This window comes from Hippopotamus amphibius, chromosome 4, assembly GCF_030028045.1.
Source record: "Hippopotamus amphibius kiboko isolate mHipAmp2 chromosome 4, mHipAmp2.hap2, whole genome shotgun sequence".
In the NCBI taxonomy this organism is placed as follows: Eukaryota; Metazoa; Chordata; class Mammalia; order Artiodactyla; family Hippopotamidae; genus Hippopotamus; species Hippopotamus amphibius.
The window spans coordinates 116426739-116445540 of record NC_080189.1 but is presented as its reverse complement, the minus strand read 5'-3'; the positions used below and the strand labels follow the sequence as shown (position 1 = coordinate 116445540).

The window sequence follows — 18802 nt, the reverse complement described above, 5'->3', positions numbered from 1 at the left end:
CCAACAGTGGGATTGCTGGATCATATGGCATAAAGTGCTTGCATCGTAGGTATATGTGTATATCCACACCTAGATCAAGATAGAGAATACTCCTAGCCCATCCCAAGCTTCTCTCGCCTAAGCAAACTTTCAGGTGTAAAGTCAGCCAGAATCAAGGAATGTACCTAAGCATCTTTTAGTTCCTTGTTTTGAATATAGACGAATCTGGTATTGGTTTTAGTAACTTTGAAGCCGTATCAGTTTTGCCATGTTTTAGCAGATGGATGGATGTTCAGAATCTCTTTACATTAATATAAACACAGTAGTCTTCAGAGGTGAAGTGCTTCACTTAAGTCTTGGACAGTTTTTTCTGATCCAGCTTATAGGAGCATTTGCTGGAGTTTTGGTGGGAAACTTTGTAATTGGACCTCCCCTTGCTAAAAATGAGAAACTGAGTTTTGGGAAATCTGTTAGCATGTTATACCACTGGATGGCACTGTTGCATTGGGAATGTGAACGTTGTGGAAAAAGTCACAAGAGCATTTGGTTGTCTATTTCAGAGTAAATGATCCCAATCTTTTGTTTATTATATTTTGTCTTTTTTGAATCATCATCTGCTTTAGTGTTTCCTGTGAAGAAAAACCTTCGTATTCTTTTTTCTCCCCTCCAATAAATTTATTTATTTATTTATTTTATTGGCTGTGTTGGATCTTTTTTTGCTGTGAGTGGGCTTTTTTTAGTTGTGGTGAGTGGGGGCTACTCTTCGTTGTCATGCACGGGCTCCTCATTGCAGTGGCTTCTCTTGTTGCAGAGCACGAGCTCTAGGTGCGTGGGCTTCAGTAGTTGCAGCACATGGGCTCAATAGTTGTGGCTCACAGGCTCTAGAGCGCAGGCTCAATAGTTGTGGCACATGGGCTTAGTTGCTCTGCGGCATGTGGGATCTTCCTGGAGCAGGGATCAAACCCATGTCCCTTGCATTGGCAGGTGGATTCTTAACCACTGCGCCACCTAGGAAGCCCCATATTCTTTAATTGAGCAGTAATAGTGTTCTTTGACATTAATGTCTTTCTAGGCATTTTTGACACAGATATAATTAATAGCTTTCTAAATTCTTTAGATTTTAAAGAGGGAGAAAAAAGCTGGACTTTTTTGTTTGAAAGCTGATTGATTATGAGATGAAAGCCTTTAAGATTGCTTTTCTCCCCCTCCGGAGCAAAAGTATGTAATCTTGCTTTTTTATTCTTACTTGTAGTTAGTGTCTGGGTGTTTACTTACTTGTAGGATACTTAAATGTGTGATTTAGGAGACCCTGAAAGTATAAGCAAGGCTTTATTATTCTTTAAGAAAGTAACATTCTTTTAAATGGTTCGCTCATTAATTGTTGATAAAAATAATCACGCTTTCAGATTATAAAATTCAGTTTTCAAAGGATCTAAGTTTATTTTCTAGTTCAGTTTCAGAAAAGTCAAATAAAATATATATGTAACTTAAAATTTAACACAGAAATTTGCTTTTTATGTTGATTAAAGTGTTTTATAACTTTCATGTGATTGATATAGCATTTAGCACTGCATTCTCTTTGGGCCTCCATTTGTAGGAAGGTGGAAAAGACAGAAAAGCATACTTAAATAGGACTAACATTGAAAAAATAATTAATTTCTTATATTACTTACAACATAGGGGATCTTATTTTGTGAAGTAATGAATGAACATTCACAGAACTTGAAGACTAAAGTGGGGCAGGATGACATTTAGTATCAGTATCCATTTAATTGTAAAAAGTTAAGAGTGGAAAAAGGAGGAACTTTAGGAGCTTCGTTTGAGAAGGATATGGTGAGTTTATTAGGAGTAGAGGATTCTGAGAAAATGGAATAATCTAACTAACTTCCATATGACCAATTCTGAAAGAAACAAAAACTAGGATTACTAACTGCTTGGAAAGGCTTAATTAAAAGAGGTAACATCTTCTAGGGGATCCTTAAACTAATTTTTAAATTTCTATTGAAGCTGAAAGTGCTGACCCATGTTCTTAGTTTACTGATGTGAGTCTGCGTGGATAGCACAGGCTGTTTTACTTTAAAATGGGTTGGTATATCCACCTTTCTTTTGTGGCTGGGAGAAAGCTTTGAGGTAGATTGAGCTTAATTGGAAGAATAAAAAACTGAAGCAAAGTATAGGTGACTTGCCCAGGAAAAGAAGGAAAAAGCAAATGACATATAGTTTGGTTTAAATTTTTTGATGCTACATGTTATAATCTCAAATTTTATTGAAAATACATTGAAAAAGACAATCGAGATTAATATTAATTTTGTAAACCCAGGAGCTATTCTTAAAAAAAAAAAATCCAAGTGGAGAACCATTTAGAAAATATAAAATAAACATTAAAAAGTTTAAGAATAGGCCAGATGATATGCTAGAAATATTTTAAAACCATTCAAAAACCTCAGTGAGACAGGTAAAATTTTTTTGGAAAAAAATATACATTTTCAGAATTAACTCAATGAAGACAAAATTAAATATACCAGTGATTATGGAAGAAAATGTAGAAAGTTATCAGAGTAATTTCTCTGCTGTATTGTTTTTTCCAAAGCATAGGAAAGAAAACTTGCCATTTCATAATATGAAGAAATAGGCAAAGTCTGAACAAAAAAAAGAGCAAGGAAATTAGAAGTATGGAGCAGTCTCACTTTTGGATATTGACATAAAAGTTCTAAGTAAAACACTAACAAGTTATATTTAATAGTATATTAAAAATAAAAATTGAGCATAATCAAAGAGGATTGATCATAGGAATGAAAAGATACTTTAAAAGAAAACTTATTGGACTTCCTAGGTGGTTCAGTGGTTGGGAATCCGCCTGCCAGTGCAGGGGACACGGGTTCAAGCCCTGCTCTGGGAAGATTCCACATGCCACGGAGCAGCTAAGCCCATGCGCCACAACTATTGAGCCTGTGCTCTAGGGCCCGTGAGCCACAACTATTGAAGCCCCGTGCTCCACAAGAGAAGCCACTACAGTGAGGAGCCTGCGCACCACAACGAAGAGTACCCCCACTCGCAGCAACTAGAGAAAGCCCGTGTGCAGCAATGAAGACCCAACACAGCCAATAAATAAATAAATAAATAATTTTATTTTAAAAAAGGGGAAACAATATATATAACAGCAGTAGAGAAAATAAACTATATGATTATCCCATTAACTGCATAAAAGATATTTGATAAACTAGCTCTTGTTTGATAAAATATAAAATTTGATCAAATTTAATATTCTTATAAAAATACGATGATACTTCCTTAATATGGTGAAGAATATTTTAGAATAAAAGCTAACAGTATTTGTCTAAGAAATATCTATTGAGCACCTATGAACCAGTAAGTAAATTATATACATTAGGAGGTGATAAATTCAATTTTTCAAAAAATTAGTGCAGGGGATGGAGAGGTGGAATGGATTTACCATTTCAGTGGTATATTCAGAATGGGTCTCACAGAGGGGGTGTCATTGGAACTAAGACTTGACCTTCGTGAGGGAGTAAGTGGCGGAGATAATTTGGGGTAAGCAGACTTCAGCTACTGAGAACAGCTAGTGCTGAGGCTCAGAGGATTACTAGGGGTCCGGTGAGACTGGAGAGAATAGTTGGAGATGGGGTCAGGTCAATTCATGAGATCGTAGAAATGCTGTTGAGAGAGTTAGAACCTGAGCCTCCTGACTTCCAGTGCATTGCTCTTTGTTGCCCCGTGACCTCAACTCCTGAGTCTTATTTTTCTGACCTGTAGTTATGGCGGTTGGGAGGGGTAGAACCTGGGCGTAGGTTTAATGTCCTATATTTGTAATTGATCATGAACTGGAAAAGAAAGTATTTGTTGCTAAGATGGATACGAAAAAACTAATGTTCCCCAAAAAAGTATGATATATTAAAATATAGTCTAACTAAAGTTTGAAAATTTAGAAAATAAGTTTGATATTAGTGTGAATCCATCTATTATGCATGAAAGTTAAGTGTGCTGTTGCCCTAGGGTTTTTTTGTTTTTTGTTTTTGCACTAGCAGATGTTAAGAAAATTATTACATATTTGTGAAAGTGTGTTAGAGGATACTTCTTTTTTTGTGATATCAGCGAGGAGTAATGTGACCCACACGTATGCATTTTCTTTGTGACAGGAACTTAACCTTCAATTGATAAAACTTTTTAAATAATTTAAAGAAACATTTAAAATAAAGCTTAAGACTAAATGTTTTGATTCAGCTCTTTACATAATGGATTGTACTTTTCATTTCTTTAAAGAAGGATATAATGCATTTAAAGTTTTTTGAGGTACTACTGCAGAGCCACCATATTCTTGACTTTTCTCAACCTCTGTAGCCTTATTTCTGAAATGGTGATTATAATATCTACCTGATAGGGTGGTTATTAGGATCAACAAGATAAATAATGGCTATTAGATGCCTAGGACAGGGCCTAGCACATGGGTAAGAAAAAATACATGATGTTTCTTTTGTTTTTAATTTTTTTTAAATTTGGCTGTGTTGGGTCTTGATTGCTGTGCACGAGGCTTTCTCTAGTTGTGGTGAGTGGGGGGCTATTCTTCCATTGTGGTGCACGGGCTTCTCATCACGGTGGCTTCTCTTGTTGCAGAGCACGGGCTCTAGGTGCATGGGCTTCAGTAGTTGCAGCACAGGGGCTCAATAGTTGTGGCTCACAGGCTTAGTTGCTCTGTGGCATGTGGGATCTTCCCAGACCAAGGATCAAACCCGTGTCCCCTGCATTGGCACCAGATTCTTAACCACTGCACCACCAGAGAAGTCCCCATGATAAGTTTTAAAAGAAATTATACTGGTCAAAGAGGAGTATAAAGTTTTTGAGGCTCTTAGGAGTGAATTTGAGCACTTTCCTGCCCTTGATTCCACCTTTCAAATTTATCTCCATTCTTCCTTCCTTCACTATGTCCCTTCTCCCTGCTAAGGCTGAATCTGTCCACATTGGGAGTTTTCCAGATCTAATTCTCAGCCTTTCCTGGTAGGCAGAGTTTTGTCTGATGATCACACCATTTTCATGTACTGTAGTATAGTGATATACTCAGGGAGGTGTAAGACTTGTAGAATTATTTCTGTCTGTTCTGAATGACTTCAGGTTGTTGTAGTTTTTGAGCTCTTGTTTTGAATTTTTCTAGTTTTCCTCTTCCTTCCTCACTGTCAGCTTCCATTACTTGCTGCTGTCAGTGCAGCTGCTTTTATTAGTTCCTCATGGCTTCTTGTCTTCAGAGTCTGATCTGCTGGGTGTTGAATCATGGGATGATCAAGTTTTATAAAGTAATGTCTGTGGCAGGAATGGAAAATAAATTTTTAGTTTGTGTGTTGATTCTAATTAGTAGTGGCTGCCTGGAGTGCTGGATTCTGGAGTTGCATCCAAATTTGATGAGAAAGTGCTCTGATGATGAAAGGGGGCGGCAGCATGAGTAAACACAGATTTACATTTATTGTCCAGAATAAGAGTAGAGAGGCCCCATGTGAGAATCCAAGTGGGTTCTATAATGGGTAGAATAAGTTAGTGTGTGGGCTTTGTGATTTTTTTTTTTTAACTTCTTAGATACCCTTTTGGTTATTGGTTACCGTTTTACTTTACATTGAGGTTTCCAAATAACTTATCTGTGGATAAATGAAGGAAATGATTTAAAAGAATTGTACTGTACTATTTAAGTTAACTTTATGCTTATTTACTCAGTAATTATGTGATTAAAAATCTAAGCCATGTTTTCTTCAGTATTTCATATTTTATCAAAATTGCATACTCGATCAAAATTGCAGATGTGCGATAAATGCACTGAATGGGAAATACCAGATTATTAATGAACTTTCACAAGGCAAATTGAATTTCCACATACTTCATTATGATGACAATACATAGGCATGTCTATATGATTATTGTTAGTTTTTATAATCATTAAATGTGTGAATATATCTGAGAAAGTTTAAATTTTAAAATGAGTTATTTCTGGTGTACCTTCCTTTTACACATATCACATGTAACTTTTGCAGGTTGGATTTGCTACCATTTTATGCAAGATTGGTTGCTACATTGCATCCCTGCATGTCTGATGTAGCAGAGGATCTTTGTTCCATGCTGAGGGGGGATTTCAGATTTCATGTATGTATTTAAGCATTTATTTTGTAATTTTATATATATATATATATATATATACTTATGAGTCAGGATTCTTTAGTTTAAAAATATGATTATTTTATTGGTAAGCACATTTTGAAACTTGATAGTAGTATAACAGTTCAGAATGTATGGACTTCTAAATTTTTAAAATGTAAATCTACTTAACAAAGCTTGAAATTGATAAATGCTATTCCAATTGGGAGGTGAGCTGTTGCTGCTACCTTGTTTTCCCATTGTAGGTACTGCACTTCTTGCTTTTGTTAAGTAAAAAACATTCTCCAAGGTCAAGAGAGCCAGCAGGCCTCATTGGTGTTTGCAGAAGAAACATAGGATTGGCTGTGACAAGTCAGGGCACAGTGCCTATAGGATGCTTGTCTAGGTGTCGGGGGTCCAGTGTTTGGGGCACACAAAGTTGCATAAATGCTCTGATCTAAGTGAATGCTGTCATAGACCATGTTTTTATTGATTCTTGCATTAAGAATCTTTACCTTAAAGATTCTTAATCGAGTGCCTGTGAGTGGTTCTCCCAAACCCGCGTTAGCCCCATGATCGTGTAGATACAGGCTTGAAAGGAGTAAAATGATACCTTAGTGGTGACTGAAAGTGAGCATTGGTAGAATTTGAAAAAGACGTGAAATGCAAGGGTTCATGTATGCCTATGGAAAAACTGTGTTCCTAAAATTCAGCTTCATGTAGCAAGTTGCTTGGAATGCAGATACATGTTTGCTGCGCTCAGTTGCACTCATTGCACTCGCTGTACGCAAGTCAGTAGTATGGCTGAGCACCAGAACAGACATAATTCCAGAGGTCAGGAATCTCACGATGTAATTGGGAAGATAAGGCATAACTGCTCGCAAAAGCAAGCGTAAAATAAAAATTCAAACCCTGAATATACTTGATATTATAAGGAAATGCATGCTTAATTGCCAAATGAATTGTTGGAGAGTCAGCACCTTGAGTTCAGAGGAAGCAGAAGTCTGTGTGAGGAACGGAATGGTCTCTAAAGGCTTCTTGCCATGGGTGTTAATTTGTTAGTACGAGATTTGTGGGTAAGATTTTTTCTGGGCCAGCTTTTTTGCTGAAGTGTATTTCAGACTTTCATAGATGATATTAAGCAAGGACAGGTTTCTATGTCTAGAGAAGTTTGGAAACACTGAGATCAAGAAACTTAAATTGTTTTGCTTTTGTTTTATGCTAAGAATTCCAAAGCTTTAATAGGGTAATGAACACTGTGAGCCTCCTGGAAGGGGCTGAATATACAGTCACTCAAAGGATGTGCTTTGAAACACACAGCTAATTCAGGGGCAGATGCGTCTGAAGTCATATTGTTGGTATTTTAATCCCATCATACAGATACAGACCAGACTCTGTTTTACTAGCAGGCAGGATGACTGTATTGTGTGAGTTATATGGTACCCCCTCCAGCAAAGCCACAGTCAAACGAAACATAACTTGCTGGGCCAAGCATAATTAGTGCTTTTGGTGAGAAACCTAGAATTAAGAAAATTCTGTTCATGTGTACTTCCCCTCCCATCTTTGAAAATTGGGGTGAGAGTTGAGGGAATTGGCATTTTTGTTATTGTTATGAGGTTTTTGAAGAGTATCAGGATTCCAGAGTATATTTGGGAACCACTGCTCTCGGGGGAGAGAATAAATAAAAGGTACTTGACGTCATTGATCACCTCTGCTTCCTCCAGGATCTAGCCTTTCCCACCCTCAAACCAGCAGCTTTGCCATTTATCAGGCAACAAATGTGCTCAACACTCTCCCATCCTTAAAATAAAAAGAAGAAACTCTCCTCAACTGCACCCCTCCCCCCATCCTCTTTCATTTCCTTCTTGTTCAAGTGTTGTAGAGTATACTTGTCTCTTGCACTTCTGACGTTTACGCATTGTTTTACCATCATAGCGCTTTGGCAGAAACCACCAGTGTCCTCTTCCTAATTGCCTCATCCTAGTTGATGTCCCCGCATATTCTGAACTGCTGGACTCTCCTGCCTTCTAGGGAACTCCACCATTCTGACTCCACCACATGCTAGCATTGTCACTTCGGCCAAATTAACTGAAGTGCTCCATACCTCCGCTTCCTTGCTTATTAAGTGGGATAATTTGTATCTTTTTAAGTAGGATTGTTCTTCCTGATTAAATGAGATAATGCATGTAAAGCTCATCACACAGATGCCATTATAATAATAATTACCCCTTCTCTACCACCACTCTCTCCTACTTCTCACTTAGGGCTGCTGTCCTCATATCTTTTGCTCTTTTTTCCAGCTTAGTGTACATGTTGGTGTTCCTTCCCCAGACTTTCTTCCTTCACTCTCCTTTTTGATGGAACACAGTTTACCTGGGGTCCAGTTGACATCTATTTCCCAGCAGCCTCGTGTATATATCTCTTGCCAGGACCTCTCTCCTGGTGCTTAATAAGTTCTCATGTACTTTTAGCTAAATATGCGCATAAAACTCATTTTCTTCTCAAAAATGTCTTTATCCTTCACTTCCTCATACCAGCTTCTATATTCTCCCTATAAATTTGCAATATATTTTATCTATTTTATCTAATCACTAAGGGAAATACATCTACTTTCGGCCCTCTGACCTTCAGGAGCCTGTGTTTGCCAAATTCTATTGATATATCTTCTAAAACACCTCCTCAAGGCTAGCGTCTCTCCTTCATTACCAGTGCTGCTGTCTGCTGTCTTTCACTCTCCGCAGCTTGAATTAGGAGAAGAGCTGTTTAACCAAATTTCCCATCTCTGCCTTCTATCTAGTTCCAACATATTGGCACAATCTAATCCTGTTTGCCCCTTGCTTAAGAACCTCACCTGAGAAGTAATGCTTACAGTTAGCAAAAGTGTATGAAATCTTATCTGGTAGTCAAAGAAATTCTAGTTAAAGCAACAGATTTGCTAATTTGACTAACAGGTTAGTGAAGGTAATAGAAATGAGAAACCATTCACATACTTGAGATTGGAACTTGGAGAAGGAATTTGGCAGTATATTTCAGGATCCTTAGAGGCATTCATGCAGTGGACAACTCTGAGAATCTGTCCCAAGTAAACAATCCTAAATACCCCCAAAAGCTTTATTCACATCATGAATTGTAATAAGGGAAAAAAAGGAAAATAATCTAGAAGCCCAACAATGGATTAAGAAAATGGTCATATAAGCACAATGCTGGAATGATATACAGCCATTGAAAGTCTTATTTACCAAAAAGGTTTCAAATCATAGAGAAAGTACTTTTTATATGAGGGAACACGCTAAAGCAAGCTCTAAAATCTTACACATAATAAATTTATAGTTATGTTAATATGCTTGGAAAGTACAAAATAGAAAAAAATTATGCATCGGTATATTACCAGTGGCTGTCTTTGGATAGTGGGGTTATGTGAAATTCTTTCCATTTCTAGTTTTCTTTGTTCTCCGCATTTTTAGCAAGGCCTACTTCTTTAATAATGGATAAGACAACTTTTATTTAAATATAGCCGTATCACCCTCACTGATTGACATTTTTGATATCAGTGGTCTTTTAATTTTTCTGATCAAGCCTCTCTGTTGGTAAAGTGGGTTGACCATATATCCCAGCATAGACATATTTATTTATACATTATATGCACTTGTAATTCTACCACATACTTTATATCATAAAACATACAAAAATAACGTTTAACTTATGAGATAAAAAACAAAAACATAAATAGCATTTTAACCCCCCCCCCCCCCCCCCGCCCCCGGTAGATCAAGAGTCTTGCCCTCACTACTTTGGAGATCTGTGGTCCCTAGAATAAAATAAGTTTCTTTGGGAGGCAAGTTTACTTATTTATAAACCCAGTGCCTGCTTAGTGTTTAGCGTATAGTGGACTTTCCAAAAAATTAGAATGTTTATGTAAAACAAAATGAGCAAATTATGGAGGACAGAAGATATAATATTTGGGTGAAGTTATAGACGGACCAGTTTGGGGCAAAAGGTTCTTCCTCCAGGGGAATAATGAATGATAGGCCTTGGGAATTCTTTCTTTTGTATGTTGATATATCTGAAGAGTTTTTATTAATGTATATGAATTTAGTTATTTGATTAATGTCAATTTCAGCTGTTATTAATAATTGAATTATAAGCAGCATTTTTGCTAAATTTGATTATGTAAATAAAATCTTTTGAGACATTATTGAACTAAAAATGTATAGAAGATTTTACATTGTTAATTCATCTGTATTTACTTTTGCAGAAGTGTTTGATTACCCTTTGATAATAAAGAGTCAGCCAGTGAGATTGGAAAATACTAAATGAGGAGTCAGAATAAGTTAGTCTTGTTTATAAGTCATGATCTTTTGAAAAGCCTTCAGTTTCCCTCTTCTGAAAACGAGGGATAATTGATTTCTAATACTTCATTTAAAAATTCTATAATCTTATGTTAGTTAGATTGTACCTCCTTAACCTTAATAATATTTAAGAATAATTGTGAAAGATACACTATGTTATGTGTTTTGGAAACTGTGATGCTCAGTAATACTTAAAATTGCATGATCCTCCACAGCACACTTGCTAAGAGCTTGTGCGTCCAGAATCACCCAAGGAGATTTTTAAAAGCATATATATGTATTTCCCAGTCCTACTCCCTCTAAAGATTCAGCTTCAGTATATCATTTCTGAAATGCTTCTTTATACTTTTTCTCTTGCTATATTTCTTTAACTGTAAAAGGAACCTATGCTCAGTGTGGGCAATTAAGAAAATACAAAAGTATATCAAGAAGAAAGAAGGGTGGGAAAACCTCATAATTTCATCACTTAAAGCAGACCTTGTTAATATTTTAGTATATTTTCTTTAGTTTTTTTCTTCTATAGTTTTTCATGGATGCATTTATATTTTATGTATGATTTTTCATTTTTTATTTCTCACTCAGAAGCATTTTACAGCATCATTTAGAACACTCCTCAAGCATCATTTTAAAGTTTGCATACTCTTTTGTCCTGGACATTATTGCTTAGTATCAAGTGAAGTGTAGTTATTATTGTTACTGCCACCACCATCATCACCCTTATTTTAATCCTTATTTTACCAGTAAGCCAGTAGGTTTAGGGAGTTTTATAGGAACTGTCCAAGATTATATACCCCCACCCCCACCCCACATGGCACAAAATGACCACAAGAGCTCAGGTGTTGTGACTGTAGATCTTTTACTCTTTCACGTCACTGCAATATGTACATAAACATTAAGCATTTTCATCAGTTCACTCAGTGAATATTGATTTTGTGTCTGTGTCATAGTGATACAATGTACACATGTGGATAAAGTTGATAATGGCTAACACTTATTGAACTCCTTGTGGTCCTAGTCACTATTGATTATGCTTTGTATGTATCAGTTCACTAAGACTCATAACCCTATGATATAGGCTACTTTTATTAGTTACATTTTACAAATGAGGAAATTGAGGCACAGAGTTTAAGTAACAGTAAGTGATAGAGCTAGGAGTTAAACTTAGCAAATTTGGTCCAGTCTACACTCTTAATCTAGAGTGTAGGTCAAACTTGCCTCAGAGTTTACAAAATAAGATAGATTAATAAGAGAAGCTTTTTGTATACAGTGCTTATCAAATCCTATTTGTGAAAAGGTCTTTATGAAGGCTAAATTGCAAGGCTAGAATAAATAGTCAAATTTATTCAATATTAGTTTGTTTAATATTTTTAACTAGAATATAGTTCTAATTTTTTCTGTTTATCTCCAATCTCAGAGTTATTTTGTGTGCTTGAATGATGTGATTAAAGTTCTATAAGTTGAGTTTTTGTGATTTTATTTTTAGTTGCAGTTTTGCTGATGCTTTAGATTAAATATAGTTATAATGAGATTCTAGTTTGCTCTGATTTTTTAAAATGAGTAAACATGGTTTTGTTCAAAAATTATCCCTGAAGATCTAAGAAATCTAAACACCTATCTCTGCTTGCTATAGAAAGTAGGTCCTTAAAAAGAAAGATGATAGGTTCCATTTAAGCGTTAGCTGTCTATGTAGAAGTTTAATACTTACGTAAAAGGTTGTCACTAATTTTCCGGGTGTGGTTGAGGTTAGGACTTACTTTGAATCCCAGCACATGGTAGAGCAGCGGAATTCTCAAGTTTGAGTTAGGAGTCTGGGGTTTTGGTACTGATCCTTGGTCAAGTCATTTGACAGCTTTGTGTTCTATTGTTGTTTTAACTATTAAATCAGAATTATACAGCTTTTGCTCCTTTCTCAGAGTGTTGTTATGTGGAACAAATAAGATAGGATAGTGTTCTGAAAAAATAAGGAACACTAAACTAGTTCAAAGCACTACCATATTGTTATTGTTGTTCACAGAAAAGGCTTCTAGGCTGCACGTTTGGCTTCCTGATGAAAACGTAATTCTGAGGTTAAATCCAATTATATTTATCTTGACATGTTTATTCACATTGTACTGTTGTAATGGGATTTTATGTTCAATATTTCTTGAAAAGTGTGCCTAAGTAGAGGGCTTATATTTGCAAAGGATTTGAACTTTGATATACGACTGTGACTGTTGATAAAAAAAAGTGATTGTATTGGAAACTTCATCATACTAATGAATTTACAGTAAAAAATATAGAATATAGTCCATAACTATAGTATACTAACTGAGCCTTAGTATTTTTGCTTAAGTGAGCTCTTGGTTTATTATTTTTAAAGCAACATTTCCTAAAGTGTATTCCTTGTAATATTAATTTAACAAACTAGTAGTTGTTAACATTTCACAAGAGGGGTTTGTGTTGCCAAATAAATTTGAGAAACATTGAATTAAGTTAAACAGGTTTCTTTGAGAGCCTTTTTTTTTTAAGAAGCTCTTTATTGGAATATAATTGCTTTACACTCTTGTACCAGTTTTTGAGGTACACCAAAGTCAATCAGCTGTATTTATACATATTGAGAGCCTCTTTAAGGCTGATGAAATGCATTGTTTCCCCTAGTTATTTGACCATGAAACTGTTTTGCAAAGCACGTCCTGTTACTGGCATTCCACAGAGCTTATTTTGCCTTAAAATAATTTGAATATAGCAAGCAGTTATATCCAAATTTATTTAAAATATCTGGAGTGAACACAGTCTTATTAAAATAATTCTTATCACAGATTTCAAAGTGTTAATTATCTAAGCAATATCTCTTTTCTCTTAATTTGTAGGTGCGAAAAAAGGACCAGATCAATATTGAAACAAAGAACAAAACTGTTCGTTTTATTGGAGAACTCACTAAGTTTAAGATGTTCACAAAAAATGATACACTGCATTGTTTAAAGGTTAGTGCTGAATCATTTGAAATATTTTTTAATAGACACGTCTAAAGTTTTAATGCTTTAGTTTATAAGTGCTGGAAAATGGTATAATTAAGAAACATTTGATTACTCTGCAGGAAGACAAAAAAGGAGTGAAAAGAAACAATAAGCAGATGAGCAAAATAGAGAACAGATAATATGATGGTAGATACAAACACAGCTGTAACAGTAGCTACATGAGATGCAGAAGGACAAACTACGTTAAGTAAAAGCCTTAAGAATGTAAGACTTGATTAAAGCAACATTATATGCTTCCTACAAGGAAGATGCCCTTAAATATTAACACCAGGAAGCCTAAAGTGAAAAGATGGGGGAGTATACCATGGAAGCACTATGAATGAATGAATGAATGAATGAATAAATAAATAGATAAATGCAAGCACTTGGTTTCATTATTATCGGACAAAGTAGGCTTTAAGGCACAAAGCATTATTAGAAATAAAGAAGCATAGTTCATAATGATGATGAGGTCCTTTTACTAGGAAAGTGTTACCTTCCTGAATCAGTATGCATTCAATAATGTATTTTCAAAATATATAAAGCAAAAAATCAACAAGGGAAGAGAAATAAATCCACAATTATAGTGAGAAACTTGAGAACACCTTTTAGTAGCTGAACACATAAGCAGACAACATTAATAAATATATACAAGATTGAAAAACACAATTAACAACCTTAATCTGATTGACACTGTACCCAACAGGATCAGAATTTGTAATCTCTTCAAATGCACATGAATGATTTACCAAAATCAACCAAAGAGAAAGTGGCAGCAACTTCAAAAAAATTGAAATTATTCAGATTATGTTTTTTTGTCCACAATAGAATTTAAGCTAGAAATTCATTAGTGACTAGTTATGTTTGGTAAAGCTGATGCAGCATAGATGAAATAATTCTACATTTGGAATTGGTCATTACTAACAATAACAAATGTTTCATCAAGTTAATTTCCTTGAGATATTGCTAGGCATCCATGGGTCTCATGGATTCAGATACATTTGGAAAACCCTGAGTTAAACAGATTCTTTACTTGATTTCTTAAGAGTATTTAAAATATTAATAATCATTGTAAATATTCAGGGGGTTAAGTTTCCTAAACCTGCTTGGAGCATCTCAGGAGACTACAAAGTACATTAGGGAGACTTGGACAGCATTTTAAGAGGGTTTGTGAAAGTGTTTTCAGTGCCGTCATTGAAAGGAATCATGCCATGAACAACTATTTCTTTGTATTAATTATGACATGTATAGGAAGGATATACATTTATTTGACACAGGTTCATTTCTGTAAATTCGTTTTAAGGAAATAATCATAAACGTGCACAAATTTATCTGCAAAGGTGTTTGTCACACCATTGTTTATAGTAGCAAAAAATCGTAAACAATATGAATGTCCCATAAATAAGAATCAATTAAGTTTTAGTATAGTTCATATTAAAAGTCCTATGCATCCTTTAAATCATGCCGTAGAAGGATAAATACTCATGGAAAAATACTCATGTTAGCCATAAAAAACAAATTATTAAATGATATGTGTATATCTGTTTTGGTTTAGAAAATGTGCACAGAAGAATATTGGGGGGATAAATACTAAAAGGTGGTAATGTGTTGTGCTTATAAATTTCGTACAGTAAGCCTTTTATTGTCAGAATTTTAAAGGTAAATATCATATAAACCAAAACCAAAAAGCTATTTAGAAAATGTTAGCTGTGTATGTGGTATTTTCCTAAGTACATAGCATCTCCTGATAAATATAAAATGGGCTTTGATAAGTAGTTTTCATATATCTATCTAAAAGGAATGACATTAAATATATTGAAGTTTTTAGATAAAATTTTATGGCCGAACACAGAAGATACCCAGCGATGAAGCTTGGCATCTAAAGTAGACTAGCTTTTTTTTTTAATTGAAATATAGTTGATTTACAATGTTGTGTTTAGCTTTTGTTTTTTCTTTTTACACTGACATTTTAAAAGTTGTTGCACACATTAGGTGTATAATGTTTTCTTTCTCTAATAGGATTGAAATGTTGTCTTTGTGGTTTTTCATCATTATTATTATTACAGATGCTTCTGTCAGACTTTTCCCATCACCATATTGAAATGGCGTGTACCCTGCTGGAAACATGTGGAAGATTTCTTTTCAGATCTCCAGAATCTCACCTGAGAACCAGTGTACTTTTGGTAAGGGCTCGAGGATCCTAGCGAGAGCTTGAGGTTCTTGATTTACTCCAGGGGTTAAAAATTTTGACCAGTGCCTTTTATCTTGCCCTGCCATTTGGACACTTCTGCCTAAACTAGAACTCCAGCCATTCCTGGAAAGCTGTAGGAATTTTTCTCATTTGGATGCCAGTGAGTTCACATTATTGTAAAGGGGGATTAAATTCAGCCCCAGATAAGTTTTGACAAAAGATGCAAAGGAGCAAGTACTCTAAATACTGCTGTGTTAGAGCCCTCTTTGTGGATATTCTTGGTACATTGTTACTGTGCCCTAAGCACATAAATTATAAAGCTTAAATTTTTTAAATTAGAAAACATAAAACATAAGCTTGAAAAATTAACTTGGGGGAGAAGATATTTCTTAAGCTAATTAGGATGCCAAAATGGCCATCAAGTTTATTAAGCAATTAAGTTATTATGCTTATTGATAGTATCCATGCATTCACTTGCAGTCTTTGCAGGGGAGGGGTGTCAGTGTTAGTGTTAAAGAGAGCCCTGGTTTAGGAATCTCCTGGCATAGACTGTCATATCAGTGTTGCTTTTACAGAAGTGTTGATTGCGTCATATTCTCTAGGTGTGTTTTTTCTATTTTTATTTTTTATTTTTTATTTTTTTTTTTGGGGGGTACACCAAGTTCAATCATCTGTCTTTACACACATATTTCCGTATTCCCTCCCTCCCTCGACTCCCCCCCCCCCTCGAGTCCCCCCCACCCTTCCCATCCCAGTCCTCTAAGGCATCTTCCATCCTTAGGTGTGGTTGTTTTTTTAGAATCTAGTTGTAAGCTTGAATACGTCTCTGCCAATGGTATTTAAAATGAAAAAACATTGGAATTTATTTCTAGTAAACAAAAATATTAATGTGAAGGCCATCAAATGGAATTGATTTCTACATTCTCTCAAGGCTTATTCATATAATAGTCATTCTAAGTTCAAGGTTTTATTGTAACACGGAAAAAACTTTCCCTCCTCTTTGACTCAGGCTGGTAAGGTTAAATGAAATACTGCATGTGATAATGTAATAGAGATGCCAAGAAAGCTTAACTTTTAAAAATGTCTGTATGTTGTTTGTAATCTTGAGCCCTCCGTGTTTACTTTTTGCCAGGGAATGTTTACTAGTCGTGGTGGTGTGGGTGCTTACCCACTGCTGAAAGCCAGAGTCCTTCCTGCGCGACTGGTTTTCTTGCAGCAAAGGCAGCCAGCCTTTATCATTATTGCCTTGCTTTCTGGGTAGGAGCCTGGTTGACTGTAATGCTCTTCGGGCTCCTCCTACGTGTCAGGCACTGAACTCAGTTTTGCAGGGATGTTATTGCTGGTTGGGAGGGGTTAGTGCAAAGGAATGAAATATAGTTGCCATCTTCAAAGTCATCCATAATAGTGCTAATTCCAATATAGTGTTGTAAGTGCTTTGACAGAGAGAGATATGCAGAGGATTTTATGGGCTCATGGAGGGAGTGTTTAAGCCAGACTGAATGAGTCAGGAAAGATCTTCCATAACAGTTTCACAGTAATCATTGAGTGCAGTCTCTTCTGTCAGACCCTTGGGATATAAAAGTGAAAAAGATAGTGCCTGCCCTCATGGAGTTTGCAGATTAGTAATTAGACAATTGGGACACGTGGAGGGAATTGCAATATAGCACTGTGGGTCAGGGTAGGGTATTATGTGTATAGATAGAAGAGGCACTTAATGCAGTCTTGGAGTGTCAGGAAAGGTTTCCTGGAAAAAAATGGTATTTTTTAGAGATTAACCTGAGTTGTAAAGGCAGAGAAGAGAGACACACTGAGTCAAGCGGCTGCAGGTAAGACTGGAGAGGTGGGCACAGCTCTTGAGTGTGAGCGCTGTGCTGAGGAACGAGGGTTTCCCCCCATTGGTAGTGAGTAGCTATTGAAGGACGTTAAGCAGGTAGAATATGTATGGGCAGTTTTTTGGTGTTAGAAAGATCAGTGTGGAGGAGATAATTGAGGTGGCTGAGGCCAGAGGTAGACAGAACAGTGAAACAATGAAGAAATGGTAAGGATGGTGGGGGAGGGGGGATAATACTGGCTGTGTGAAGAATTTTAAGTAGAACTGACAAGTTGTGGTGGTGAGATATGAAGGGTGAGGAGGAGAAAGTGCTCTAGGACCCAGATTGCAGTGTGAGCATCTGAGCAGATGATGGTGCCAGTCAGAGTAAGGGAATAGGAGGATGGAAGAGATGGTGAGTTTGGTTTGAAGCACACAAGCGCTTATGGGATGATCTAAAATATATCCATATTTGTTTGGGAACACATGTAACTTTTTAAAAAAAATAGATTTTATTTATTTATTTATGGCTGTGTTGGGTCTTTGTTGCTGGGCGTGGGCTTTTCTCTAGTTGTGGCAAGTGGGGGGCTACTCGTTGTAGTGCGTGGCCTTCTCATTGTGGTGGCTTCTTTTGTCGTGGAGCACAGGCTCTAGGCGCATGGGCTTCAGTAGTTGTGGTGTGCGGGCTCAGTAGTTGTGACTCGAGGTCTCTAGAGTGCAGGCTCAGTAGTTGTGGTGCACAGGCTTAGTTGCTCTGTGGCATGTGGGATCTTCCTGGCCCAGGGCTCAAACCTGTGTCCCCTGCACTGGCAGGCGGATTCTTAACCTCTGTGCCACCAGGGAAGTCCAGGAACACGTGTAACTTTTTAACTGGTTTGCATTTAAAATTATTCTTGGCTGATGATAAAAATAGTTTGGTGTGTGTTTGGGGGGAAATGGTTCTAACATAGTTTAAATAACAGGTTGAAACTAATCTTGATTTGAAACTGTGTTATGTATGTATGGTGATAGGTTAAGTGATGCGTTATGTTTTGTCTAAAGAACTCACAGGGTGTGGTCATTAGCTCTAGCGCTACTCAGCACAGAACTATGCTCTCTGAAAGAGTGAACATTTAATAAGCATTCACAAATTATAAGATAGATGTCAGGAGATGAGCTAGGTTATAGCTGTATACTTTAGTAGATTCATAGGAGAAACAATTGTGAAACCTTGGTATACCCATAATTGAACTTATAATAAAGAGCAGGATTGCCCCCCAATATATGGTGATTTTGCATGTGTAGAAAGGCAGACTGGGAGAGATTTGAATGTGTTTAAAAAAATTTATTCATTAATTTTTTTGTA

General features: G+C 36.1%; 1 protein-coding gene across 2 annotated transcripts in view; it reads left to right on the top strand.

The window, feature by feature from the left end:
* Positions 1–18802, top strand: part of UPF2 (UPF2 regulator of nonsense mediated mRNA decay) — an 89471-nt gene that overhangs the window by 37319 nt on the left and 33350 nt on the right. For both annotated transcript variants that reach the window (XM_057731963.1, XM_057731964.1), the window contains exons 9-11: positions 6012–6120; positions 13310–13423; positions 15523–15639. In XM_057731963.1, coding sequence (XP_057587946.1) covers positions 6012–6120; positions 13310–13423; positions 15523–15639 — 340 coding nt within the window. The remainder of the gene's footprint in view (positions 1–6011; positions 6121–13309; positions 13424–15522; positions 15640–18802) is intronic.